At 39.7% G+C, this 15,289-nt stretch overlaps 1 protein-coding gene across 2 annotated transcripts in view; it reads right to left on the bottom strand.

Annotated features, from left to right (window-relative positions):
• ITGAV (integrin subunit alpha V) overlaps positions 1-12,493 on the bottom strand; it is an 81,454-nt gene extending 68,961 nt beyond the window's left edge. The window contains exons 1-2 of one of the 2 annotated variants that reach the window (XM_079132979.1): positions 11,866-12,493; positions 262-389 (exon numbers count right to left, since the gene is read on the bottom strand). In XM_079132979.1, the coding sequence (XP_078989105.1) occupies positions 262-389; positions 11,866-12,050 (313 nt within the window). In that variant the 5' untranslated portion in view covers positions 12,051-12,493. Of the gene's footprint in view, positions 1-261; positions 393-11,865 lie in introns of both variants that reach the window. The other variant, XM_079132978.1, reaches the window with a different exon arrangement.
• Positions 12,494-15,289: the final 2,796 nt, after the last annotated feature.

The following is a 15,289-nucleotide window of genomic DNA, read 5'->3' as shown; positions in this document are numbered from 1 at the left end:
TCTCAACTCCTTTTCCTTAGAAGAAATACAAACCTATGTTAATAGATGTTCCCTAAATTTCTGCATGTTGACACTACCAGTTTAAATTGGAAGACATCTAAAGCAATCAAAGAGATGTAAATTATTTGTTCTTACATAACTCTTCCTGAGGGTCTGTGGTAATTACATTCATTACTTTATTAAAGCAATGAATATTATTTTAAAAAAATCATTTAAAAAATAATGTAAATTAAGAGACTGGGCCACAGTATCAACATTTACCTGTTGCATCAAATTCAATTGGTTGGCACCGGCGGCTAGAAGACCAGTCACATTTGAGGACTTGCCCTCCTTCTACAATCCCAGGCTGGGTAGTGTTTGCTTTGGGAGCTCCCACCAGAAGAAACATCCTGCTAAAATACGAAAGGAATGGACAATATTTTAATTGACACCATACGACAGCAATATCTTACAATTTATGAGGGACGACACTCATTCTTTTGCTATTATCTACAAATACTCTTAAAAACCATTCACAGAAGGCATAATTTTCTTCATTCACTTGGTATTCTCTTATACACATGCATTATTTGGTCTACTTCATCTTAAAAATATTATAAGACAGGGCTGGGGTTGTGGCTCAGTAATAGAGCCCTTGACTAGTATGTGTGAGGTCCTGGGTTCAATTGATCCTCAGCACCACATAAATAAATTAATAAATTAATTAAATAAAGGTATTATGTCCATCTACAAAGTATATATAAAATAATTTCAGGGCTACATTCATTTAAAAATGCACATTGGTCAAATCATACACTTTAAATATGTACAAATCATTGTATGTCACATATCTCAAAAAAGCTGCTCCAAAAATGTATGCTACCTAGAGTTAAGGAAGTTTTGTGCTGGTGTTTTGTGATCTGATATTCGTTTTTTTAATGGATTAATTTTAATGGATGCATAAAAATTGTGTATATTTATGAGGCACTGTGATATATTTTGATGCATGTATACTTTATATAATATTTAGAGTGAAGCTATCTATCGCCTAAAGCATTTTAACATTTCTGTTAGGTGAAAACATGCACAATACTTTCTTCTAGCTTTTTGAAGTACAGAGAACCTTGTGATCTATAGTCATTTTCTTATGCAACAGCACACCAGAGCTTCTTATACCTAACTGTAATTTAGTACCCTGTCATGTATTTTCTTTTCTTTTAATTTTTTTTAGTTGTCAATGAACTTTTATTTTTATTTATTTATTTATATATGGTGCTGAGGATCAAATCCAGTGCCTCACACATGCCAGCCAAATGCTCTACCACTGAGCCACAACCCCAGCCCCTGTAATGTACTCTCTATATCCTGAACGCTTAGCAAAATAAACAAGTTAGTCTAAATAAATTATCTCAAACTATGATAATTATAAATATTACGATCTTCCTATTTTAAAAAATTACCTTTGTTTAGAACTATTGTATTTTGATCCTTTCATTTAACAGTGACTGATAAAATTCTCTTCACAAGAGTAATGTAGGGGTTTTCTGGTTAAAGATTAGGACTATTTCCTTTTTTATCAGTGTAAAATAAATTTAAGACAAAATAATCAGAAGCCATCAGCAGCCAAAAATTTTAAGTACATGAAAATGTTGTCTTTTTGTTGTCCTTTATTCATTCAAAAAAGATGTGAATTGAGCATCTCCTCTACATAAAGGCAGTGCAGAACTAAGGACACCTGCTCTCAGTAAGGCTAAGAGGACCCTGGAGAAAAGAAACTCATCAACAAAGAGACACATTACTCATGTTATAATGAAGGGAGCCAACAATTGATTAAGAGAGATTACTTGGGAATAGGAGGGGAGACCATCTTCAGAGAAAGGAAAGTTTTCTCCAAGGAATGGAGGGGAGCAGAGTTCCTTTAAATGACAGGAAGTTCCTCTAGGAAAGCTGACTTTAAAGAATGGGGAAGAAGAGCTTGCCTCACAAGTACAAGGCCCTGGGTTCAATCCCCAGCACCTCAAAAAAAAAAAGAATGGGGAAGAGAGTCCTCCTTAAGATAAAGCAGTCAGGGAAATGATCTCCCCAGAACTCACAGTAAACTGAGGTAAACAAGATTAGAAGGTGGGTCTTCAGGGGCACCTGGGTGAAGAAAGAGCAGAGAAGAAATGTGGGATGAGTGAGTGGGAGGGGGAGGGGGAAACCCCAAACAAGATAGAAAGATCCTGGGCAAGAAGGAATGTAGTGTGCAGGAGTTACAGGAGAAGAGGTGTGGCTGAAGTGAGAGCAAGCTGGGAGTGGCACAGAATAAACAGTCGGGGAGTCTGGCACAAGCCAACCCAGCAGGGCCTTTCAGTCATCGCAAGACTGTTATCCTATGGTCCATTTGAAACCCTAAGAAAACTAAATATCTACAAACAGAGAAACAAGATGTATCCCATATGTTTACAATAAAAATAAATCAAAAAAGAAAAGAAAAGAAAACTAGTATCATGCCCTACGGAGAAACCATTAAGAAAGGGATACCGCCAGGCATGTGGCCTCCTCCTGTGATCCCAGCTACTCTGCAGGCTGAGGCAGGAGGATCACAAGTTGAAGGTCCAACTTGTGGCTATGTAGGGAGACCCTGTCTCCCAAAAAAAAAAAGAAGAAGAAAAAAAAAAAAAAAAAGAGTGAGAGAAAGAGAAAAATAGAACAAGGAAAGCAAGAGACCTGCAGTAGTGCCAGGAGGTAACAGTGATCTGCGGTAGGAAGGTAGGCAGATTGGAAAAATATCTGCAGTAGAATAAACAGGGGAAGTTGGTGGCTTTGAAGACGGGAGAAAGGGAACACTTAAACATGCCACCTAGGCTTTCTTCGTGTGTGCATGGATGGGAGGGAAGCTTAGAGTCGGAGCAGAAGGCAGAGGAAGTATTTACAGGAAACCATGCATTTAGCTCAGTATGTCAACCTGAGATGTCTGAGACACCTAACTGGTAGCCGGGAGCTCTGAGGAGAGCTCTGCCTGAGAAATAATGAGCTGAGAGTGTCAGATCACGAAACAGATGTGCTCACCCAGGAGAAGCTTGAGAGAGAAGTCGGCCTAGGAGGACACTGATGAGTAACCACTCGCAGGACTCAGAAGAGAAAGAGGACAAGTCAGAGGCGCTCAGTCTTTTAAAGAAATTGACTGAGATGTAGAGGAAGAAAAAACAGGATATGGGTAGACACAGCACTAAGTAAATGCTATGTCATTATCATTTCATTTCATTAAATGCTAAGTCAATAAAAGCTTCTAGCAAAAGACATAATTACAATTGCTTTCCCCTTTTGTGAACAAACCCATATTTTAAATATGAAATGCACTCATTTTAATTTTCTTAAATCAATTTCAATTCCATTTATTCTGGGCAGGAGTTACCAAATTTCATCGAGACTAGACAAATAACCAGCTGTGTGAATTATTAGTTATAAGCATCTTGCTGTCTGACACTTACCTTGAAACCTGCAAATTGAAAATAAAAATGAAACTCACAAGCAAACCACGCCCTGTTTAATAAAGCTTTATGCAGTCATATTTGGCATCAATAATACACCAATGCTGGGTCTCTTCCATTATAACAAAATGATTCTGGATAGGAAATCAACTTAGTTTTCATTCAGTGAGAATCTTTCACAAGGAAAAAAAATTAAGATTAAGTAAAAGAACTGCTACCTACCCCCACTCCTGACTCTTAATTCCATGAGTACCAGAGCAGCTCCTGATCATTATAACCCCCTTATTCTTTTCCCAGAGCTGAACTGATTGACATAGCTAAATTACATATATATGTAAATTTACATATATGTAAATACATAAATTACATATGTAATGTTCTTTCTTTCAGTAGTTCAAAGCTTTGACCACAGGGCTGGTGATGTAACTCAGTAAAAGAGTACTTGCCTGGCATGAAAGTCTAGTGCTGGGTTCTATCTCCAGCACCATTAAAGAAAAAGAAATGATCACAAAAATCACAAAACTGTCTATTATCTGAATTAAATTTTTTTTCTGCATATTCTGAGGAAAAATAACATTTCAGACAAGTGTGCTTTTCAAGGCCTATACCTTGAAAAGGGCTTGGGTCATTCATGCAGCAGTCCTAAGAAAGGCAATACACAGGTAAGTACATGATTTTAGAGTTGTGGACCATACCAGGTTACAGAAGGTCCGGACTGGAAAGCTGGTTCACAGAATCTGCAAACTCATTTCTAGGTTGGCATCAACTATCACTCTATGGAACCATTTATAATTTTTTTGTCAAAATTATTATCCCCACCTTACGATAAATAGCTTTTTTGAATATAGGGGGCTCTAATTCATTCATATGCATGCCACATGTAAGAACTCAAAAAAAGTTCATAATAACAGGTAAATTTAACAGCTATATTTCTCAGTCTTAAACTAATCATATGTTATTAAAAAGTAATTTTTCAGTATGCTCTAACATCCCTAGGATGCAGAAATCATCCTCTTCTAAGCATCCAACCATTTAATTATCCTTAAAACAATTTCCCTATGCAAAAACTTTATCCAAAGACAGGTATTGTGATGCACACCTGTAATCCCAGTGACTCAGGAGGCTAAGCCAGGAGCATGAAAGTTGGAGGCCAGCCTCAGCAACTTAGCAAGGCCCTAAGCAACTTAAGAGACCTTGTCTCAAAATTAAAAAATTGAAAAATCGCTGGGGAATGTAGCTCAGTGGCAAAAAGCCCCAGGTTCAATCCCCAGTACCCAAAACCAAAACAAAGCAAACAAACAAGACTCTATTCAATTTTGGACTTTAGATATCTTCTTTACTTGGCACTGTGAGACAGAGAGAGCTGGGAAGTTATTAGGCCTTCATCAAAGACAGAAGAAAGGCTGAAGTAGGAGAGTCCTCAGAGTGAAAACAGCACTCTATTGGCAGCATATAGCTTGAGCTCCTTCCATAAGACCACAAACAAGGCTGCTGCTTTTCAGCAAACCATTTGCACATTATAGGCATGAAATGACAGTAATTAGATGCACTAATATGGATGCTCACCCAGTTTTTCTAAGCATACCTTCATGTTTAGACTTGCACACTGATAAAACACCACAAAAACATAGAATATAAAAGAAATGTGAGAGCATTGTCAATATCTAAATCCTAGCCTGAAAGAAGAAAAAAGTTGAAGACACTTTTGTTACTTTTAAGATATTTAAGAATTATTTAAAAGGGAGAAATGGAGAGATGGACAAAGTAAGACTACCTTAGACATATGTCGAAGTCTTAAGAGATAGTTGGGCACTGAAAAAAATAAATATTTGCATAGATTAAAAGATGTAGAGCAGTAAAAGATGCTATCTGAGAAAAGAAAGGAATATAAAAAGCAATATATATGGCAAAAATCAAAAGCCTGTTTACGAAATGCTTTGTTAAAAAAAAAAACAAGTAACATTTAAAGTACACATTCTTAGATGAATAGTAAATGGCTACAGCAGCTGAATTCAGTTGAGAGAGGTAACAGACCAGAAAAAAAATGTTCACAATATAAGCAGCACTGTCTGATGGAAAGTTTAGAACTAAAAGTTATAAATACAGCAAAGCAATTGAGGAAGTCACTTTAAATCTCTGAGTCCCTGGTTCCCTGTTCCAGTGAATGGAAATAACAATGCCCACTGTAATTATTTACAAGAGAAATTTTGTAAAGGTGAACAACAGACAAATGCAAACTCGGACAATCCAAAAGCATCATAAAAATACAAGATGATGGTATTGGAACCAACTGGAACAACAATTAATACAATAAATATAATAAACTATTTCTTAACAGAGTAGAATATATAAAATTTAAAATATGTTTCTAAAAGTTCTTTTCCTTCCTCGGTTTTCTCAAAGAGCTAGGAATGGTCAAGCAGTTCAAATGAAGGAGAAACTCATAAAGGGTAGAAATTTTGGCTTACAACATTTTCTGACAAAGTGGACAGGTTGAGTGTATGCACAGGGTTCCAGGAGGTTGACAAGAGATTTCACTGATGGACAATGAACCACCATTCCATGGTTATATGTAAGTATTCATCTATGGCTGAATAACTTCCATGCACATGTCTTCAACTTTTTCCTGATGGACTCCATCTCCCTCCACAAAGTTTGCCCAAGAATAGTATCAGGATTCCCATCCTCACCATTCTTTTGAGATGACTGGATTCATCAGCAATAAGTGACTCCTTAGAACTCCAAAATTACAGTTTACGTCCCCAGATAGGTTATTGATAACATGCCAAGAATCACTAAAAGGTAAGGGGAGACATTAAAGCAGGGGAGGGAGCAGAAGGAAGGAGACAGGAGGAAAGGACAAAGAGGAGAAGAGAAGAGAAGGAGAAAAAAGGTAGACAGGAAGGGAGAGGTGCAAGAAGGGGAAAAAGAAGTGAGACAGACTGCAGGATCTGAAAATCAACCAGGAAGATGCCCTTTGGATGCACTTCCCATCCAAAGAGCATTTGAAGGGCAGTTGCTTCAGGGAATGTGACCCTGGCTACCAAGGGAGGGCAATCTGCCAAACAAGGACAAGGACATTTTTCAAGTCCTCCAAATGAACTGAGTTATTTGGCTCCTTTCAGCACTGACCTTTCCAAGATAAAACATGTTTTAATACATTTAGCTGACTCCAGGGTGACCAATGAGCCTTCACCAAAAAGAACTTCAGAAAAAAATATTACACATGTATGTAGAAAGAAATATAGATAAAACAGTGCTGCATGTGATCTCATAGCTATAATTCCAGCTTCAGATTTACTTTCATTTAAAAAAATATTAGAGTCAGCAATGATATGATGTAAAGCAGAAACAGTAACTGAAAATTCCACAGATTTTTCCTTTCTCTATGTCCTATGAACTTGTGGCCTTAATCAGGAGTAATCTACACAAGATTTGCTTTCTAAATAATAAAGACTGTGGTCCACACATATATGCTATTTATGATGAGAAAAATCGATCAACAAAGCCACGCTGAAGTTTATAAACTGGAGTCATTTTGTACAGTATTGTGACAGTGGTTACCATGGTGAAGGGAGAAATGAAATGAGAAGTTTAAGAAAGGCACACACATTGACAAAGACCATAACAGCCTTAGCCAGGTTAACAAGTCTGGACTACTCTGGCCTGGGAAGCACTTTTGAAGGAACCTGAGCAGCGGAAGAACTTCAGGATCAAAAAAGGATGTTTCTGAAATATAAAACTTATAGAATCATATAAGAATTTTGACATGTCCGAGAGTCAGATGATGGTCAGAGGGAATGGACCTGAGCACCAGGGACCACACCTGTGATGACTGGGGCTGAGATAAGGAGGCAGTAATAGAAGTGGAAAGCAGAGAGGGACACCAGGAAACCCTAACAGAGGAGGAACTTCTGAGACCTTCTGCTGGTGACTAAGCACTGACTAATGTCGGAGGAGTGCAGTAGGAGAGACAAAGAAAAATAGAAAATGAGAGGGAGGAATATGAAATTATTTCCAGGGCAACAGAGAAAATGATGGCACCATTAATAGAAGTAGAGGTGCAACTGAGATCTCTTGGTAAAAAGGAGCTCATGTTTAGTCAGAATGAATTAAGGTGGGCTAATCAAGGGGAAATGATCCACAAACCCCTGGAATATCACCTCAGAGCTCTACTTTTAGATCTGAGAGGCAGCCAGGGCAGCAGTTTTGTTTAAAAACTTTCCAGGTATTGCCATGTTAGGACTTTCAGAGACTGAAAAGGAAATTCTCCTTCTATAAAATACTCACCCACCCCTCCCCCACATGTAACACACAGTAACAGTTAAAAAACATCCTTTTGTTTCTAATAAGAAAAAAGGCAAAAATTTGAATTCAGTGCTACATAACATTTTTATATAAATATATATATATGTGATATATACACACACACATACATACAAATATATACAGACACACACATGTAAAATGAGAACTTCACTTCTTGGAGAATGCACATGTGTATGTGTGTGTACATACAAAAATATCTATGTAAAGTGAGAACCTTATAACATACTACTTGGAGAATACATAAGGAAATTGCTTACTTACTTTCTTCTTAAAAAATTCAGTTTGAAGCCAGGCACAGTGGCACAAACCTGTTATCCCAGCAACCTGGGAGGCTGAGGCAGGAGGATCGAAAAAAGTTCGAGGTTAGTCTGAGTAACTCAGTGTGGGCCTAAGCAACCTGGCAAAACCCTGTCTCGAAATAAAAATGTAAAGGCATTGGAGATGTAGCTCAGTGGTAAACCCACCTTGGGCTCAATCCCTGGGAAGGGGAAAAAATCAGTATTTGTGGAAAAAGTCTTTGGGGGAGTAGTAAGCTGGAGATGTAGCTCAGTACTAAAGAGTTTGCCTAGCATTTTCAGAGCCCTGGGTCTGACCCCCAGCATAGTGGATAAAAAATCAGTATTTGAAGAGAAAAAGTAAGTGGGATTTGAATTATACATGCTATCTTTTGCTCCCCCCATTGTCCCCACCCTACACCAAGCTGCTCAAATAACTTAAGATAAACTCTTGGCTTCTATTTCCCTGCCTACATGAACTAGTTCTTGGCTTTTCCCCTACTTCCCCAGGTGTGCATGCTGAAAATGAAATGAGATATATGTAAAAGTGCCCTGCAAATTGTAAAATAGATTTACTAATGTAAAATATCATTATAGTACTCAAACCTAGTATGCAGCTTTTAATTTCTCCAATAATTATTCTTCATAAAAAAACAGGATTACAGATCTTGGTCTTAATCTGATCTTTCGATTTTATGTAACTACAACAACACAGTCTCTATAAATCAATGCTTACAGAAAGAAAAATATGAAATGCTAATATTTTACTTACCATAATTTTTAATCTCTCTTTTTAGAAATTCCAACTTCAAACCTAAGGGTCATTTCTGGAGCAATGTTTACAGAAGCCACCTTAACATTTTTGCTTAGTACTTCATTTTTCCTTCTCTTTAATAAACACTGGCCCATTAATTTTAACAATAATATGGAGATAATTCAATAATAATTTTCTACAACAAGAAAAATGATGGGCTGGCGTGTAGCTTAGTTTAAAGTGCTTGCATAGCATGCACAAGGCCCCAGGTTCAATTCCCAGCATGGCAAAAAAAAAGAAGAAAAATAAAAATAAGGTTTTAAACAGTTCTACAGCTTGACTAAGCTATTTGGACACTTTAAACCAGAAGAAGGGGCAGCAGTAGACTTTATAACTTTTGCTTGTTCACTAATTATTCCTCCTATGGAGGAAAGGAATTCTTTAATTAGCAAACACTTTTTTATTATGTGCTCCCCCAGAAGTTTATGATAACACCAAATAACAATAATAAATCCAAGTACAATATAGTAAATGACATCCCACGTACCTTGGATTCCAATACTTATTAAATTTAAAAGTGTCTTTCTACAAAATTAAGCACAATTTTAATATTAATCTGTGTTTAATCTGAAAAGGTAAGTAGAAACCTTTGTTTACATATATTTTATATTTTAAAAAACCTCAAAGGGTTTCCATTTACTTAATTTTTAATTTAATTTTAATCCTAGAGTTTCCTAGTCTACCAGTAACAAAGTTGCTGATGAATACTTCAAAGTATTACATGAACTCAAACCCAAATTCAATTTTAGGTTACCATTAAAGGCCCCACAGGTGAGGTTATATAAACATATGAGGTCATATAGATGTGTGAGGTCATAGTATATTCAACGATTATAATGACTGGCCAAAGATCAGCCACATGCCTTGCAACTAACAACAGCAAATATCATTAATAGTCAATATTACTGCATTTCCCATGGTAAAAATGCTTAAAAGTGTCAGTTTGTCAAGTATTCCTACAGTGAACTCAAGAAGACTGTTGCAGAACTAACAACATTTGCAAAACACTCCATCAATTGAAGTATTTAAATGCTAGCTTTTACCCAAAGATACATAATATATTTTAACAATCATCAGAATTTCTGAACCAATTAAATCTAAAAATGCATCCTTAGACTCAATGAAATTATACTGTCAAAACATATACATTTAAAAATATCTGTAAACAAAACATTTTTTTAGAATAGTAAAACTAAGTAAAATGATTAAATCAAGAGGTAACACCAAGGCCTGTAATCCCAGCCACTTAGGTGGCTGAGGCAGGAGGATCAAGAGTTAAAAGTGAAGTGCCAAGCAACTCTGTGAGACCCTATTCCTAAATTTAAAAAATACAAAACAGGGTTGGGGATGTGGCTCAGTGGTGGAGTGCCCCTGAGTTCAATCCCTGATACTCCCTTGCAAAAAGAGGTAGCTCACTAGTAAAGTGTAGGCTTAGCATGTATGAGGCCCTTTCATCTGATCTCTCGTGTACCCCCCTCCCCTAAATAAGATTAATAGAATGTGAAGGTTGTAAATGCTATCTGAAGTTAATATTTTTACCAGTTTGGAAAATCTGTGCTCAGGTCACAAGAACCACTGTAATTGGAAATAACAAACAAAACTAAGTTTGCTACATGAAACAATGCCTACTTTCCACTAACTGCATCCAATCTAAGTATTGCTGCAAAGGTTATCAAAATGAATGATTCTCGGTAACATTCTGAAAAAAAATGTCAAGAATAAATCCTAGGGCTGGGGTTGCCGCTCAGTGGTAGAGCGCTTGCCTGGCATGCGTGGGGCACTGGGTTCGATCCTCAGCACCACACAGATAAATAAAATAAAGGTACTGTGTCCACCTACACCTAAATTTTTTTTTTAAAGAAAAAAAGAAAAGAATAAATCCTAGAGATTGTCCTAACCGTGCCAGAAAAATATTTAGACCACCCTCGAATTAGGTATGAATGTATTGGGAAAATGGCCCTAGGAACTGACCACTGAAATTATCCTAAACCCTTCTTCCCAAAAAAAAAAAAAAAAAAAAGACACCTAACAGAGAAAATATAGAAACAAAAATATGTTGTCAAAACTTCTAAGACCTTAGATCCGAAGGTACAGTATCACTGCTGAAAAGATTTAAATATAATTTATGCAGTGAACACTCATTAAATCAGTATTTCTAAGGCTAAAATGGGAGTGGAGTGGGGGTGGGGGTGAGAATGATGTCAGTGTTCAGTAAAGTCAGAGACAATCTGCAATCCAATAATGAACATAACTGTTGCAAATCCTGAGGGTCGTTGCAAAGCAGAACACTTCCAATATGAAAACATAACTGAATTATTAAATAATGCAGTATTCAAGTGACCTGCAGCGAGTGAAAACTCAGCAAACACCCTTGTTCTTTCCGAACAATGACCTAAATAGTGAATCACTATAAAAAGCGCAGATGACACATTCAATTCATCCGTTCAACTCAAATGCTCAAAGGTCTGACAGTCCCAAAGATAAGACACAATGAATTTAATACAACAATATGGTCACTTTAGTCATCAGAATGTCTGGAAAAGGAGTGAAAAGAAACAGAATCAGACTAAGAGGCGGAAAGAGTGGGGGAGGGAGAAAAGGACGGGTGTTATATCTGGGAAGCAGAAAAGGCTAACTGGTATAGGAGAAAAAGCAGTTGGGAGATGAAATTAACCAACACAGAAGCTGTGCGAAGTCCGGCAGGACCAGTCTTTGTTGATTTCGCACTTTTCCTGAATTTTAAGAACAGGACTGCTTCAAAGCTCTCTCTCCTTCTGCCTCCAGCCAATTTTAAGAGATGATACTGGGTGATGAGTGCCTAAGGGGGCTCATCCCCCCAAATAGTTCACCCACTCAAGATATAAGCCACCCCGGGGTTGGTAAGGTTGGGACACAGACGCCGGGATCGCCCCGGAGATCAGCCCGGGTGGGGAAAGGCAGGGTGGGGGCGCGATGGGGGAGGGGGTGGGCTCGCGTTCCAAGTGCCGCCACTTACTTAGACGCGCTGGGCACGAAGAAATCCACTGCGAAGCCGAAGTAACTACCCTCGGGGCCAGAGTATTCGGCAGGACTGTCCACATCTAGGTTGAAGGCGCCGCAGAGAGGCACCAGGAGTCCAGAGAGAAGCAGCAGGAGGCGGCGGGGGCGAAGGGGCAGCCGCCGCCGCACCGGAGAAGCCATAGCCGAAGTGCGCCCGGGACGCCGAGCCCCGAGCGGCGGCCGCCCCTCCCGGGGCGCACGGTGCCAGCGGCCCGCCGCCTGCGCGCGCCCAAACTTGTCGGCCGCTCACTTCCCAGCTAGCCTGGGACAGCGCTGGGAGAGGCAGGAGGGCTGAGTTCCAAGCGGCCGCCCTGGAAGTGGGGCGCAGGGTGCGCCGGGCGGGGACGGCAGCGCGGGCGGCCCCTCGCCGCCCCCGCGCTGGACTCTACGCCGCGTCCTGTGCTGGGGACTGCCCGGGTGAGCGCCGCACCTCCGGCCTGGGAGCTGCGGCGGGCAGTGGGAGGAGGCAGGGGAGGAGGAGGAGCCGGCCCGGGAGGCCGAGCAGCCCAGCCCCAGGAGGAAGTTGGGGGGGAAGAGTCGTTCTCCGACTGGAGAGAGCCAAGAGCACTTCCGTGCGCGCCGTCGCAGCCTGTCCCAAGAGCTGGGCTCCAGTGCCGTCCGCGTTCCTCAGAGCCCAGGTTAGTGGCAACACTTGTAGACGAAGGCCTCCAACGAGATCGCAGAGTTGAGGTCAACTGATGGTCAAGCGTCCTCCCCCGTTCGCGGGAGTGGCAAGGGCACCCCACGTCCCCGAGTCTGCCAGGAACTTCCCTACGACTTTTAAGAATGCCAAAAGCTTTATCCGCTTCTCGTATTTCTACTACTTAGCCTGGCAGACTCTGACCAACGAAACTATAATTATTTGTCGTTTTCTTCCCCATTCCATCCCACAAACACTGAACATAATTATAAACTTCCAGAGTGCTAGCACAGCCTCTCACAAACGAGGTGTGTTAAAACTGAACTGCAGTGGCTGACAAAAAGATCAGTGAGGCAAAAAATCAGCAGTGATCGTTTTAAAGCAAATCAAAATCGAATTCCAGGTTTGTTGGTTGAAGTTATATAATTTCGGGAAACTGATTCGCTGATTTTGGATAGCTAGGTAGACATACTTGGAGAGCTGGAGGAAGGAATATGCATCTCCAAAACAAGGCCCCTCAGAATTCCCTTGCTGTTGGCAACACTGGACTGAAAGACTTCTGCAGGCAAAAACCCTGACATTTTCCGGTTGTTACCACCTTGCCAAGAGAATAAGAAACAATAAAATGGCAAATCAGTGAATGAATGGCGGATGAAACGATGAGCAAATTTTGCTCAGAGACGTGACTTCCCCATGTTGTGTATCACGTGTTAAAGAATTTGATGAAGAGAATAAAAAATATAAATCAGTTATGTGGACCTTTCTTTACAAGTACTGGAACAGTAATTTCAAAGTTTTCCCTAGTGACTATTAAAACTCAATCATGGGCCAGGCACAGTGGCATGCTGAGTCCCTGCAATCTCTGCACTTGGCAGGTTGAGATTGGAGGATCTCTTAAACTCAGTATTTCAAGACCAGCCTGGGCAGCACAAGGAGACCCTATCTCTGAAACAAATAGAAATCCTCAGCCTCAATCACAATATGCATTAAGCTAATAATCAGTAAATAATCCTGTGAAGGGATATTCTCCTAATTTGAAGTTTAAACACAATTACATTAAGAATCTTGATTTTTAAAATTTACTAAAAGGTATGCAGCAAAATCTTTGGTATCTTTTATAAACAATGGTCCAGCTTCTTCCTAAAATAAATCACCAATTGAGACAGAAAATTCTTACATGAATACAAATACATAAATACAAATACATCTTTCTCCTCACTGTTTCCTGCTACATCCAAGAGGTTGTGGAAATATACACCTAAAAGGGGTCTTTTTCACAAGGCTCTGGGTTCAATCCCCAGCACCACAAAAAAGGGGGGTCTTTTTTACCTTAAAAATCTGAGACCCAAGTCACATGGAAGTCCATCCAGGTAAGAAAGGCAGAAGAGTTTAAAGTGAAGCTAGCTGGGAGCCATGACAGAGTGCCTGTAATCCTAGTAACTCAGGAGGCTGAGGTGGGAGTATTACAAATTCAAGGCAGGAAGATTACAAATTCTCAGCAACTTAGCAAGACCCCATTTTAAAATAAAATATTTTTTTAAAAGTGTTGCAAACCAGGTGTAGTGGCACATTCCTGTAATCCCAGAAGCTTGGGAGGCTGAGGCAGGAGGATCATGAGTTCAAAGCCAGCAACTTGGTGAGGCCCTGAGCAACTCAGCAAGACCTATCTCTAAATAAAATATAAAAAGGGCTGGGTATGTGGCTCAGTAGTTAAGCATCCCTGGGTTCAATTCCTGGTACCAAAAACAAAGAAACAAAAATGGTTGGGAATGTAGCTCAGTGGTAAAGGTCTCTGGGTTCAGTCTCCAGTAACTAACACACACACACACACACACACACACACACACACACACACACACACCTTGCAAAGTAGAGTGTGGCTACACTAGGTAAGTTTCTTCTTCCTCAACTTTTTTTTTTCCCTTTTGCCACTGGGGACTGAGCCCTGGGGTGCATTTTCACTGAGCTACATCCCCATCCCTTTTAACTTTTTATTTTGAGACAGAGTCTCACAAAAGTTGCTGAAGCTAGCCTCAAACTTATGATCCTCCTGCCTCAGCCGGTTAGTCACTGGGTTTTGCAGGGGTGGGTGCACCACTGTCCTCTTCAACTCTTGATCTTAGGACAGTCCAACAGACTAGGGTAACATGAGGACCACAAAAAGGCAGGAATCGAAGGAATGGCAATACAGCGTGCCCACCAAAACTTGAATAAGACATCCTCAAGTAGGCCTGCAAACTGCTACTAAAAGCAATTATTCTTTAGCTACATTTTATGACTTTATTTCAGATCAGAAGGCTTGCAAATTGAGAATCTTGTATTTAAAAAAAAAAAAAAAAGAAACATACATTTCTATTAGGAGACAATGAAATAGACTAGCCCAGTGCATCAAGGAACCTGGGGTTATAAATGCAGGCATCTTTGTGTGACCATGCTTGAGCAATCATCCACACAGCGCCTTGTATATCAGTTCAGCCAGCACTTATTCAAAGTCCTCATTGTGCCGGGTATGTTGTGCATGGATGAGTAAAAAACATGTTTTATTCTGAGGGGGGAAAAAGCAGTGCCCCACCCCCACCCCCACATTTCTACTGTTTAAAATATGTGTACTGCAACAAGTTCCCATCTTAAAAGAACTGCCTAAGATAGCTACATTAATCTCTCTTTTTTAAAACAGACAAAATAAAAATTGGGGTAATAAAAAAAATTTGGTTTGGGACGTTACCCTCTACCCTCTGTC

This window comes from Sciurus vulgaris (assembly GCF_902686455.1).
Source record: "Sciurus vulgaris genome assembly, chromosome: 3".
NCBI lineage: Eukaryota > Metazoa > Chordata > Mammalia > Rodentia > Sciuridae > Sciurus > Sciurus vulgaris.
The sequence above is the reverse complement of the archived record's forward strand: the minus strand, read 5'-3'. Positions and strand labels throughout refer to the sequence as shown.